General features: G+C 36.2%; 1 protein-coding gene across 3 annotated transcripts in view; it reads right to left on the minus strand.

Moving 5' to 3' along the window:
- Positions 1–14,758, minus strand: part of USH2A (usherin) — a 388,094-nt gene that overhangs the window by 309,421 nt on the left and 63,915 nt on the right. For all 3 annotated transcript variants that reach the window (XM_048298182.1, XM_048298180.1, XM_048298181.1), the window contains exons 14-15: positions 8,656–8,839; positions 3,445–3,608 (exon numbers count right to left, since the gene is read on the minus strand). In XM_048298182.1, coding sequence (XP_048154139.1) covers positions 3,445–3,608; positions 8,656–8,839 — 348 coding nt within the window. The remainder of the gene's footprint in view (positions 1–3,444; positions 3,609–8,655; positions 8,840–14,758) is intronic.

A 14,758-nucleotide genomic window follows, 5' to 3' on the forward strand; every position in this document is an offset into this window, starting at 1 on the left:
TTGGTCACATTGAAGTTTCTAGTTCAAGTAGGATTTATTTTTTCAGAGAATTCATTCCATTTTAGCATAGACCAGGCATAACATCCTCCAGCAGAATACAAATGGAAAGTCCAACTAAGTCCAGATCTTACTGAAGTGTTAATTCACAAAAACATAAAGGGCAAGATTTTGAAGTTTATTTAGGTAATTGACTTCCATTTGTTTCCAATGAAATTGAAACCCATGAGTGCAAAGTATCTAACATTTTAAAAAATCAGCTTGACATGCTTATTTACCAAAATACGACTCTACCACCTCCATTAACTTTGAAAAATGTGCTACTTAATTGCACTAGTATCAAAAAAGAGAAAAATAAACTTGAAGTTCAAAAGCCAAGTACCTCACATTTTAAGAAAGAACATTCAAAGTCCCCCCCTATATCACTTTTGTAATCCAAATGCATGATCATGGTCCTTCCTAACATAATAGCTAATACTCAGTAATTAAACTTCATATACATAGATACACACATGTTGACATAAACATACATTTTTATGGATGGACTCAATTATCTCAAAGGTCCTTTCCAATCTAGATGATTCCATGATTCTGTATTTATGTTATTATTCAGGTCAGAGCATGAGTCCACAGCTTGCTGTGGGATCTCCAGCAATCCAGTTATACTGAGGACAGCCCTACCCTCTGTCCTTCCTTACACCGTGCATTAGCACAGAACAAGACAGGTCTGTTTGGGCAGATAGTAACTGCTATGAAAGGCAGACTCTGCCATTTCCCCATCCTCTTCATCAAGGGAGTGTGGATCTAGAGGAAAACATTTGGTCAAGGAATGAGAATAGCCCAGGGTAGTACAGAAATCAGCACATGGAGTAAGCTACCAGGACCTGGATTCACAGAACCACCCAATTACCTTTCCTCCCCTACATTAAATATTATAGGAGAACATCAAGACTAGAAACATGGAATTTTTTTCTTCTTTTTATAAACTATAATCTTCTCCATTATGTGGATATTTTATTAATATCACCAAAAGTTAATTACTAAAATCTGTTCAGCCAAGCTAACAGGAGACAAGAAGCAAAGAATGAAGTTGCAGAGAGAAAATGTCATGAAGACCTCAAGCCACACAAGTGATAGATGTAGAGACTTATGCTAAAATCAGTGGGCCACACTATATAAAGGTTTTTAATACAAATCTAGAAAGTGAGATGAAGCTATTTTGAGTAAGATAATGAAAAGCCCTGCTTCTACTGAAGTATTTCAGCCAAGAAATAGCACAAAAAATTTCTAGGATTCATTGGATTGAACAGAACATAATCATCACCTCCCCTTAAAAAGCATAGTTTGTTGTTCTGCTGCCAATCTGGAGCTTTTGAGTTCATCTCACTTAGGAAGTGAATGTATGCTAAAATGACTACAGGAGTAAAGTTTGAGAATCAGAGGAAACAAGGGCTCCTAAATCCCTTTGGCATTTAAGAAATATTTTCTCCATGTAACACATACTTACAAGACCTGAACAATCACAGAAGTTTACCAGCATCACCTTCATTCTCCACTGGCAGTCTCACACTACTGCATATTGCTTCCATATGTTTGCTGGTTTGAATTTTAAATACGTAAGCAAAGAACTGTATTGCACATTTTATCTAAGATATCACTAAGTAGAAAAATTGCTAAGGAAAACAACCACAAATGCCAAGCCAGGCAAAGCTCCGTATGTACGCAACAAGTTTAAATATTTTGGTATGAATAACCAAAATACTTCAGTTGCTATATCCTCTATGTCCAGAAGAGGACTCAGCTTGTCATTTAGAATACTGCCTGATGTACTTTTATCTAACTAAAATCTATTGTATTATTTCTCCATGTCATACTATTATTAATCAATTTTATAGTTGAATTGCTATTGACCTTTATCCAATGTGTATCCCAACACAAATAAGTAGGTTGGCTTATGTTTGTAAAGCACTTTGAAGATGAACAGCATCATAAAAGTGCCATGTATTATTATTATTACACATTCAGTTGAAACATCTTACATTTTTTAAAGAAACAACGAGCTAATCAACTGTCCAAACAATAGATACTGTGCCTTCTACAGAAGAGTACGGGGACAAACAAAGCAAAACTATTTAAACACTTCCAAACTTTGAAGAAAGCTAAAAAAGTCATCTTTGGAAACAAAACAGTCTCTTTATGATATCCATTTATAATGCTATGCATTCTACAATGCATATTATTTGAAATTTAAACTGATTTACAATGAAATACAAACTGATATCAAAAGTGAGAGCTGTCTCTACCTGCAAATACTTTATGCATTTACATCTCTGCTTGCAAATCTATAGTTTTCACATATCACAGCTATGAATATCATATAAATACCCATGCAGAACACACAAAGGAATGTTTTGCTGAAGGAGGATCCAGAAACATATTCCAGAGATAACTTGGGAATACCTGACCCTGTTGTTGCACATGGCTACCTGAGCTGTCACAGTATGACCAGTGTGGCCATTATTAATTAGGCCTGCTGACAGAAATGTCCAATTAGCATCTGCAGCGTTCCTCACTCACCGCTTACAGGACTTCCAAGACTGGGCTGTTAACTGTGTACGGCAGTAAGGTGTGCCACCAAAACGTAACCCAGCTCTTCCAGAGTGAGCTGAGGCCCTCCCCACATGGTTTGGCATTGCGCAGCATGATGTCCTCAAAACCCATGTCTGAACATTGACCCAAAGACATCTTAAGTACTCAGTTTCCTTACAACTTATACTTTTGCCTTTACCTCTTTAAAAGCCCTGCCAGCTTGGAGACTGGGTGCTGGGGATCCTCATATCCAGATGTTCCATTGCAACTTGTTTCATTACAATTCATGAATTGACCCTCAACGTAGCATTGGCCCCACCTCACACACACCAATTTATGATGCTCTGTTACATCACATCACATATTTTCCCAAACTGACTGGAAAAGCGCCCCTGGAGAAGAAAGGCAAAGCTACGTCGCACTGGGGAGAAGATTTGGAATTAGTCACCAAGAGCAGGTTTTCAACAGACCTTCTGAAGGCATGTGTCCTGCATCCTGTCTGTGGCAGGAAAGGGGGCTAAGCTGTAACTTGTACAAATGCTGTTGCATTTATGTGACTAAAAGAGGAACTCTGGATTGGTCACTACAAAGAACATGTGCAAGGGAACTATGGGTTGTCACTTCTCCCCGGGTTAGACTGCAAGCCTAAGGTGTGTATGACACAAAGGATTCTGTACATCTCTCTAAAAAACAGTCCTAAGATACAGTGAAAATCACCCCAACTTCAGTTGCCCTATATTTGGAGGTGAGGAGGGAACAAACCCCAGTTTTAGTACTGCTGACCTAATTCAATACTCACTAAATCAATTAAGAACTTTAATTTGAAAGACATGCTTTTAAGACCTAACATCCACTTACTTTTACTGCAGCCAAAGAGGTTGTGGACATCCAAATTACTGGCATCGGGAACACAGTTGTCACATTTCAAGCCAGTTACAAATTGTTTACAAACACACTGTCCAGTAACAAGATGACAAGTCCTACTAATGGCTCCTGCAGGATGACAATTACAGTGCTGACATCTATAAACAAAAACAAATCAAGGAAGTGATCAACACACATCAACATTTCAGTTAAGCACAGTAGGGTTTTGTTTAAAAGATTCTTGGGCAACATAATTAAAACATCATAAACAGTTCAGTAGTCTGAAACAGAGCAGAAAATCTATTAGTCTGATTAAAATAAACTTACAAAAAAGGCGCCCACTATAAAAATAAATATTTTGCTGCCAGAATAATATTCTAATTTATATAAAAATGGCTTAGAATTAAAGAGCTTTTATATATATTGATCCACACACAAACTGGATACTAATGTTTGGTAATAAACACATTATGCACTCAGTCCTGCATCCTTACTCACACAACCGTTCTTGAGAGCTGCAGAATTCAGTGATACATATGTAACCAGATGAAGAGCTTTCTGCAAAAAATATGCAACCTTCAACTCAGGGGAAACTAGGCTTTAGTTGGAAAAAATAAATCAATTAATAATTTCTTCTCCACAAAGGCAACTTAAGGTTGAAAAAAATAACATGCTGTAAATAAAGGAGAACGAATGGTGACCAAAATGGGGAGAAGAAAACCTCAGACTAAAACAGTGACAGTAAAAAAACCAGCAGAAATAATAATATTATAACAGGAAACATGATTTCTTTGCAGCCTGAAGGACAAAATTTGAAATAACTACAGCAAATAATTAATTAAATGTGCAAGTAAATTATTTTTAAATTAAAAAGAACAAAAAATTTAAAAGCACTGGTATCACACAAATGCCACACTTCAATTCTGCAAATCTCTCTGGCAGCAGTAGAATACTTTCAGGATTAATTTATGCTTTGGCTTTTGCATGTGAAACCTCTTGTGATCAACTTGGTCTTCACTTGATACACTATTTCCCCACTGACACTCATTTACAGCACAGATACCAATGTCAGGTTGTGCAAATATTCAAAGAGTCGGAACATGTCAGAAATTAGGCAAATTACTACAAATACTGTTATGCTACCCCTTGCAATATAGACTGACATTATTATTCATAAGAAAGTCAACTATGGCAAAGAAAACTTCATACTTTAGATTCTAATTTCACTATATTTTAATTGCTGCAGACTAAAAGAGTTCTGAAAAAACATCATCTGGGAGAAATGTAGGAAGGTACATCGCAGCTAAAACATACTGGGAAGTCTACGCTTCCTCCCCTTGCCCTGAGCTGGGAAACTCCAATTCTCAAGCATAAGCAACATCAGCCTCAAGGGAACTTTAAATTACTCCAGATGCCAGGTCCCAAGGTGATGAAGCAGCAAAAAGAAACCAAAGAAGTCCAAGACAGTCATGCTATGTCCCCTTTAGTCTGCTAAGCCTAAGACTACACAAGAATCAATTTACATTTGGCTGATCTTTCCTTGGCCAGTTTCACCAGATCCAAGGAAATATGTGGTGGTGCCTTTACACAAGTTACTTTGCCATTTTCCCAGTCACCACCATCATACCAGGGTCTATACCTCTCTCTATCTATATGAAAGCAGAAATAAAAGTGAGTTCAATTATGTTTTAGGTGTTAGCTTTTTAAGGCAAGAGAGAGAGGAAGGGAAGGTGGAAACTGTTTTCACATTAGGACACTAAAATTCAGGTCAATAATCAGTGAAATAGGCATTAAATGTGTCAGATTTTTAAACAAGCTTAAGAAAACTCTTCACATACATTTTCTGCCTATCACAGAGCTCTCTGTATTAGAGCTCCTTTACTCCACAGCAGCTTGTGCTGTGTGATCTCCCGGGGAATCATTCAACACCCTTAAAAAGGCTGATAAAAGCTAAAGCTGCAAAATAAGCTGCAAATTTGTTTTATGGACTAATATCCTTTTGAGAATAAATAAAATACATTCTCTCTTGGAAACCACTATACTGTAGTTTGCTCTCTTTTACAGTCAAGAAAAAAGGGCAATTTTTTCAAAAGTCTTTTCATCTATAGACAGTGCATCCAAATCCCCCTTTAAATAGAGGTTTTGTTTAGAGTCCTTTAACACCATGACTAAAAACCCAGTTTCGTTACCAAAGGAAAAAAAAATAATAACAATTACTTGCTCAGTAAGACAATATTTTATTGTTATTTCATAATTTCATTACATGATGGTTATTTAGTGTGGGGGGTGTCAACAAAAGTTTCTCGATAGATAAACAGAGAAAGACAAGCTTCTCTTACTGTTCCTGTATATTATTGCACCTCTTATGAATAAGAGTCTCCTGATTATTCTAGTTTTGATCATCATACACACATGACAATCAAACTCAATACCCATACAGTCACAGTGATAGTTCTCAGACTGGCAGGGTGGGGTTGTTCCTTTCTACTTGTTGCATTTTTCTTCTAGGAAAAGTTCGCCTATACTGAATGAGGCTCCCGATCCTGCAAATAACAGCATATATTTCATCATATTCTGTTCCATGGGATTACATATTATTTTTGTGTAATCATGTGCATCTTTTTTTTTTACCCTGCAGAAAACTAGAACTAGATTTGTTGTTAGGCATAGTTCATGCTTTTCAGTCAGGATTAAGGATTCAGTCAATTAAGGATTTTCAAAAAAATATCCAATTCTTTAAAAAGATAAGTAACTTTTAATCATGTGAGAAATATTTTCAGCATTCTTGCTAAATGCTACTTTTTCAAGGTACTCAGAGTCAAATATAATTGAGTTTTATTAAAACAGAATTGTATATAATCAAGGAAAACAGACTTTTAAAACGTGGAAAGAGAAATGTCATGCCAAGATGAATTGTGATATTGATTTTCTGAGGATAAATGGTTTTTGTAATATTAATATAGAGAAACCTTTATTACATTGACTCTCTAGGTGCAGTTAGAGCCTCTCCAGCAATCTGTTTAAAATCTTCATTTTTCATCCTTATGGGAAAACCTCACTTGCTAAATGGATTTCATAAACAGTAATCTGTCAAGATATATATATAAATAGATAAACAATTTGCAATGTTCATTGACCAGTTCATTATAGTAAACAATACAGAGGTAAAGCATTTCAAAGGTGTACAGATGCCCATAACCATTACAGATCCGCTCAGACTGCTGCAAACACCCAGTATTTCTAATTCTTTAATTCCCAAGAAAATTTTCCAGCTTCATAACCTGAAATGCATTAAAGAATATGGAGTTCCTGTTGTATCTGGAAAGCACCACAAAATAAATCAGCTCACATATTCCTCAGAGCAGGAGAATTTTAAAGCCTCACAATCTCTGTGTATCACAACTTTTGCTTCTTTTGTGCTATTGTGCAAAGACAGATATGTCTTTGCCACTGCAGATAGCTCATATCCTTTTCTGTCCTTAAAAGACACTTGGAGCAAGGATGGCTTAAATGACCTGGCAACTTTATGGAGAAAGAAAAAGCATATTACTTTTTTTTATGAAGATAGTAACAGTCAAAGAAATGGAATAAAATAGATTAACAAATAAAGACCTGCATTATCATTTTCAGTGGATAAAAGTTTGTGCCTGAGGAACAGAGGTACATTGCCCAAAAAGACAATGAAAAGGAAGCCAAGAAAATGCAACACAGGTTAATCATGTTAATGTACTACCAGAGTAGTCTTCAATACTGCCATGAGGATTAATTAGTATTAAGACATTAAAGACAACTCAGATTCAAATTCCAGAACTCTAAAAACTTTCTATTTTTACAACAAAGTCTGGATCTAGGCAATTTATATTTTCACTTTTTGAATTTCAAAAGACAGGTTAAAATGCAGATATTTGAAATTGAATATCTAGCTCAGAAAAGCTATTGCTTAGCACAAATGTGCTAAAACTGAGGGGTGGGGGGATAATCTATTTCAAGTAACTAAAAAAAAGGTATCATTAATAATAAGGAAAATATATTTCAAAGGGAACTTTAATATTACACAGACTTTATTTCTCACCATTAGAAATGACAGGAAGTGAAAATAGGAAGTCCTTATTCCTACAGATTACTTTATGGCCATTAGCAGATGCCTCTGTGACCCGAAACAGTAAAAAATAATTTTAAAAATCTCCTAATGAGTGACAGTAACATAAAAGTTAAAATGAAAAATCTGCAGAATAATGTCAAATATATGCAAGATGACACTGATAATCACTGCCTAAAAGCATGTCTACCCCACACTAGCTCAGGGAGAGGAGCAGAGGGAGGGGAACATTGTACAGATTTTGCTTCTGCCTGTGGTATGTGGTTTGGGTTTTTTTAAAGGCAGAAATACCATATATAACAAAAAAATTTAACACCATCAGTCTGCATGAAAAGATGATAGCAGAAGGGCTGTGCAATCTTTGTGGAAAATATTTTAAAAAGGAAATTGAGATTGTGAGGACTAGGCATGAAAGATAATCCTGAAAAAAAAAAGAGCAATAGTTGAAATAACAGTGCACTATATAAATATGTTTTCCCCTTATAATCCAGGGAATCCATATAATTCCAGTGTACCTAAAGACCCCTGGCTACATTAGAAATACAATTTACCCTGTGGCACATAACAAAATGTTGAAAAAGAATACACTGCTTCAGAAAAAATAATCTTTAAGAATAAAGGTGCAGTGAATATTTGTACTGCTGTTACCAAAAGAAATTTGAAAAGTCAGGGATATCTGTAGTTCTCCCTTTCCCTCCCCACTGTCCCCCACTAAATCTTCCTGAAATTTTCCAAATCATTCATTAGCTATAAGAATGGCAAATTCCCTGCATTTTAATAGTCAATATTTAAGACCTCAGAAAACAGCACATCTTACTGAAGATGCAGAGACAACATAGGGAACCAATTAAGAAGTTGCTATAACTTAGCCTTATACACCTTTCATGCTGTTTCTAAATCCATGGCAAAATTTCTATTTCCTTCAGCTCATGGGAGCACTGGGGATTGTGTAATGCATCACACATAAATCAGAGTGCACACGTGAACTCATAGAAGGATTAATGTAACTCAAACACATCTTTTCATTGTCACTAAACCCTTGACTGAGCCATGAGAAAACACGTAACAAGGATGATATAAGTGACCTGTAAAAAAGAAACACTCACCTGCCTGTGACAGAGTCAAATCCAAAATAAAGTTCTTTGCACCGTTCACAGGTCTGTCCTGTCACAGAGGCATCTTGGCAACTACATTGGCCAGTGAGTTTATCACAGATCTGATTCACAGAACCAGCTATGTGGCACAGGCATGGCAGACAGCCAGTGATGCTGGATGGAGAAAAATAAAAACCTGGGGAAAAAAAGGGATTTTGAGAATCCTTTTGTTATTTCTCTTCAGACTCCTAGCCAGAGCAAATGCAAAATAGGGGGGAGTATGTTAACATGTCTGTGGGGAAAGTAAAGACCCAAGGATTTCAGAAGTACTCATGAATGCACCACAAACACTAGAAACAAAAAAATAACAGGGAAGAGACATTTGTCCATTCTAGTCTGGGATCCCAGCTCTGAAAATGGACAGCTGCAAACCATAAGAAATGCACATAACTTCTTAAGCATGTCTCCTAATTTTTCTCAACCAGTGGTTGACTTAATCCTTGAAACATTATAGTGTTTGGAAAAGCTACATTTGATGAGCATTACCAGGTTCTAGGTAATATTTACATTTTACTCCTTAACACAGAGCTTGTGTCCTACACAAATACTTTTACAGAAACTAATAAACTGATAAAAGAAAGATACTTATCTGTTATTAAAGTGCTTTCACTCCAAATTCCTTCTCCTTGTGTATTATTTCCAATTATGAACTTGAGCATTCACTTCACATTCCCCACACTATATCTGGTGTGCTTCTGCTATGCCATCTTTCATCCTATTGCCCTCACCAGCAATCTTTATTTATACCTTTAACACATTACTAATAAATACAGTTAGATACAGTTTATACACCTCTAATCTGGTCATCAAAGAATTTACCCATTATTCACTACCTCACCAGAAGTTCCTAACAAAAGACCTGTTAGATACATTCTCTTAATGATGGGGTTCCATTTGCATAATCTATTTCACTATGTATGGACTTACTCCATTCTTAATAATTTCTTTCTGATCAGAAGACAATTTAAGTAATGGCACACTAGTAAAAAAATATAATTACATAAGTTTCCAAAATATTTTCTATTTTCACCTGATCATTAATAAATGTTTAACTATTTTTTTTCACACAGGTTGTTCTCTTTATTCCCCCCCTCACCCCCCTTTGGATTGGAACAGTTTATTAAAAATGTAGCAATGCACAACAGCTCTGCAACCAGTCCTGATGGCACAGTATTAAGAGACACTAGACAACAGCATGTACCTATCTTGGAACATGAATCCTAAAATAGGGCCATTGATATGCGTTTCTATCTCCCTTAGCTGGTGGTTATTAGTTATTATTTTACAACTTCAATAGAAAGATTTCAGCTGCTACTGAGACACGCAGCATTCTCAGACACTTGCCCTCTCTCCAGATCAAGTTCAATCAGTAGTTTCTTAGTCATGTTCTCAGCCACTGAATATTTTTTGCTGTCCAATAACTTCCCGATGTCCTGCTTTATAATAAGGAGCCCAAAATTATATTGTAACATGTCATATTGCCCGAGGCCTTATTATTTGTCTTACAAGAGATAGCTCTATATATACACCCCTAGGGTGGTATTCTCTGTCTTTGCAGCAGTGTTGCACTGTGAGCTCATATCCAAATAGCAGAGGAACTAAACAAATTGAAAACATTAGAATTTTACTGCTCAAATCTTTGTTCAAGTTTAGCCTCTGGTCCTCAGTGAGATAAATCTCAAGTGGACAGTGAAGTGATATCAGTCTCCAGTTAACATACATTCGCATCATAAAAAACCACGCTGTTGGCACTTTATTCCAGAGAGGCCCCGAACTGAGGCACCACAGAGAGCAAATAGCCTGAAGTTATTAGTGAGGCAGCATGTATTATCTCCTGCTGCACTTCTGTGCGCTGCACAGTGCCCATCCTGTGCATAAATAGAGGAGACCATTTCCCAGCAATGTCACTCCTGAGCACAATGAACGACTCCACTCGCAGAACCTAACAGGAAGGTTGGAAACAAGTTTAAGCCTTGGACTCCTGCAAAAGGTCAAAGCACTTCTTCAGGACCCATTTTATAGTTGTGGTAAATGATAAGCACTCAGGCTAAACCAGATCCTTGTCCGTCCGAAATTTTGCATGGAACTATGATTCTATGATTCTTTTGTATAAAATAACATCTAAGAGAAGTCTATGATATAATCGGCAGATAAGCACATCTCTAGAAAATAAATTCATTTTCCCTGAGCAGGATCAATTATTACAGCATATACTGCTTTTATTGTAGCAGTGAAATTACTAGTTATAATCTATACCTTAGTGTTAAACATCTTGGCTCTCCTACAGCCATACTTCTTAAACCACTGTAGAGCAGTGAAGGATTTGGTAGGATATTTTTTATTATAATCTTTTAGAAATGCTTCAAAAGTTTCTGGACACTACCACAACTACTTTTTTCCCCCTGAAGTAGCAGGTAAAGGCAAAACTGTTTTTAAAAGTGAGGGATAGGAAAAGACAAAAAATTTCTTCCCCCAACTAATTTGTAAGTGAATTAATATGATTAAATGTGGAGCGAAAAAGAGAAAACATCAGGTTACAAATTCATACTGTTTGTCATAATCATTATTATTATTATTATTTACTTCCACCATCTAGAATTTGACTCCACCTAGGAAAGAGTAACAACTTAATGCAAGCTTAATTTACAGCAAGGTTAGAAGGGCTCATAAAAGTTGCTTTATGAAGGATCCACTGTTGTATAATAGAGCCAATTTCCAATTTTAAGACAGCCACTGCAAATCTCTGTGATATCTATGTATATAACTAGTATTATGCTTATTCTTTTTCAGATTTTTTTTTCAATTCAACATAACTGATCACATTTGTCAATCAAACATACTCTTCAAAAGGAAGAATGAAAGTCATAGCAAAGTATTCAGCTTTTTTTTAATCATCCTCTTAGCATTTCTCCCTCTGTATAGAGAAGGAACACATGACCAATTCCTTAGCACTTTTACAGGCTTACCATCTACAGCAGCTCATTTCTTAACCACAGGCTGGGTTTCAAAATGCACAGTTAACCACACCAGCAATGGTGTCACAAGATAATTCATATTTTTCTGGCCAACAGAGGTAGTATGTACACAAACCCTCAGTATTGATGCCCAGACACACATCCTACATGCTGCTTTACATCTTTGCCATACTATGTAGCATTCTATGCAAACCTGTGTTTACGGAGTAAAGAACTTAAAAAGTGCCTTTTTTACAGCTTTGCTGGTCTCCTAACAAGACCCAAGAGCTGTGCTGAATAGCATTTGTGAGGCACAAATCCCAGTCAGTAACACAGTTGCAGAACGAGGCAGGGACAAAATGCTCACAACGATTTGGGAGCTGAAGAGAACCTGTGTTTGAACCACTGCAAACTACGACATCTCAAAAGCAGGTTTCTGTACAAGGTAAAACTGCTCTTTCACTTTGCTTCATGTTAGAATCAAGTGTTCCTCTCTTTGCATACACCATTAGTTTAAACAAAAGATAAAATGTACACAAATCTACCAAAATCTTACTTGTATGAGAACAAACTGGAAAACAATGAAACACAGATTTAGAAGAAACATAAAGATTGTAGTTATAGGCTAGCTGTGTTGAAATTAGTTAGAATAGGAAGGAATTTGGGCCCAGCTAGAGTTGATTAAAATAGTTAAGAGAGCTGGACCTGAAATGGGTTTTAAGATGTTAGTAACTGATTACCAAATAACTGATGATCTGTCATTTGTATGTTTGCTTAGCTGTGCTTAGAACGAGGAATAGAAACTTTGGTAAGTTGGTGTAGGGAACAAGGACAATCACCAATTTCCTCCCTTGGTGGGAAACCGTTCAAAGGTCACACAAGAGGAAACTTAGAGGTCACTAAAGTAATTAGGATTGTTAAAGTTCAGAGAAGCAAAAAGGTCAAAATGAGGAAGATGACCATACTTCATCTTTTTAAGACCACCGATTCAATTTAGAACACACACTACGCATGCTTAATGACATTTAAGCTCATTTCCATACGAAGCGGAGAATGGGAGGTGTTAATGTTATGAATATGCATTTGTATTTTGGATATTCATAATTTTTGTAAATAAAAAGCTCTGTGTTTGCTTGGATCAGGGCCCTGCATCTTAGGGAGCTATCCCACACAGTGCCTGGCGCCAAATAAAACATACACTTTCTAACTCTAAACTGTTAGAGAGTTTTTGTCCATCTCAGTTGGATATTGATATTAGATCGATATTCATATTTTGGTAAATCAACAAGAGGTCATGGATACAGCCTAATAGATGAAACACATGGCTGAATGCTCCAAAAAGAGCTATACTGCTTATAAAACAATTTCCAAAAGCTACAACCAGTTTGATCTTTTCTCAATTGACAACTCTTCCTGCATTAAGATTTTGGTAACTTTTGGAAATTTCCTGGATTTTATCAAAGCACATAAAAGATATGCTACACTGGGATGTTATTTTAAGCGCCACTTAACTTGTGTCATAGACTTGAAATGTCCCAACAGACTCAGAAATCGTCAATATGTTTTCAGGGCTGCCAGTATTAACTCATTTTTGTGTGATTTAATTAGGCTGTGTTGGCTACATATACACTTGGAGTACATTTTCTTATACATTTGGGGTACGTTTTCTTATCTTTGTCCCAGGACAAAGCCATAGGACGTGTTTACAGCTCTTGAAACCAATTTAAATCTGTATTTCTATATGGAAGACTTTTTATACTCTTCCCTGTTTTGGACAAAAGTCTCTTCTGGAACACACTAACAAAGACTATTTATATAAAAGTTAGAAATATTAAACATCGAAATAAGCTCTCACTAAAACAGTGAAAATAGCACAGCTCACTGTGTTCTCCTAAGAGCAATACAGTGCTTTTACAAAGATAAGAATTTACACTTTCACCTGCCGCACAGAGCTCAGTACTCAGCACATACATGCTTTTAGCTGTCAGTTAGAAAATTTAAAAATAATACTTACACAAATACTTTTTAAAATTATTTCTCTTTTTAACAGGAACTATCGTGGGACTATTCCTCTGAGCGCCATGTAAGCTTTTCTACAAACCAGCCTGTTCACACTATCAATTAAACCTTTTTAAACCATTTAGTTCTGCATAAACCCTGGCCTTTCTTTTCCAAGGACAAGGGCGGTCACTGACTCGGGGAGCCTTGACATCACTCTTCTGCCGATCTCTGATTAAGTGGCTGCTACAGAGGGTTAGCAGGTCAAATAGCACTGGAGGAGGAACTAAGAAAAACAGAATGCTGCCTTATTTATTAGTATATGTACCTAAAATAATTTAAATGAAAGCATTTTAAAAAATACTTAATGGAGGTTAAGCAGCTTTTTTAACCTCTGTTCAAATTACTGAATGGCATATTAAAACCAATGGAGCTATAATGTACCTTTTAATGTGACCTGCTACTTGAATAAATTGCATATGTATTTAACTTGACCAAAATCTATCTGCTTAATATTATGATGAAGGGTAGGTTAATATTACCTATAGTTTCACTTTACCCACCTACTTTTTAAAACAAAAACATTGAAATATAACTACAGAGCTCCCCACTTACAATGAACTTTTAAACTCTCTTTAAAAATATGGCACAAAATCTTGAACAAGTATGTAGCAACTGCAAGTATCACCTACTTGTAGGGCCGAACTGTAAGCAGTCCTTGTGCAAGTCAGCATAACCCCAACACAGCAAGGCAGGTGAATGCTTTCTAAGTGGCATGTTTGCCAGCCTCATCAAAGTTTAAGCAACCATTTCTGCGCCTCCTGCCATGTTCAGCTTTATACATGAAGTGCCCTTCCTGAAGAGCATGCACTCTGCCTTCCAAATCCACATTTCTCATTATGAGGATAGCTGCTGTTCATTAAATTATGCCAATTTACCTCTTATTCAGGGAGTGGAACATGATTACTTGTATATTTTCTCAATATCTAGAAGCAACCTAACCTTATTTTGGACACATTGAAAGTGCAGTAATAATACAAATTATAGAGCATCTGGAAATAGAATAAATATTTGATGGTGATTAGGATAATAATGCTTCCTTC

This window comes from Corvus hawaiiensis, chromosome 3 (genome assembly GCF_020740725.1).
Source record: "Corvus hawaiiensis isolate bCorHaw1 chromosome 3, bCorHaw1.pri.cur, whole genome shotgun sequence".
Classification (NCBI taxonomy): Eukaryota; Metazoa; Chordata; class Aves; order Passeriformes; family Corvidae; genus Corvus; species Corvus hawaiiensis.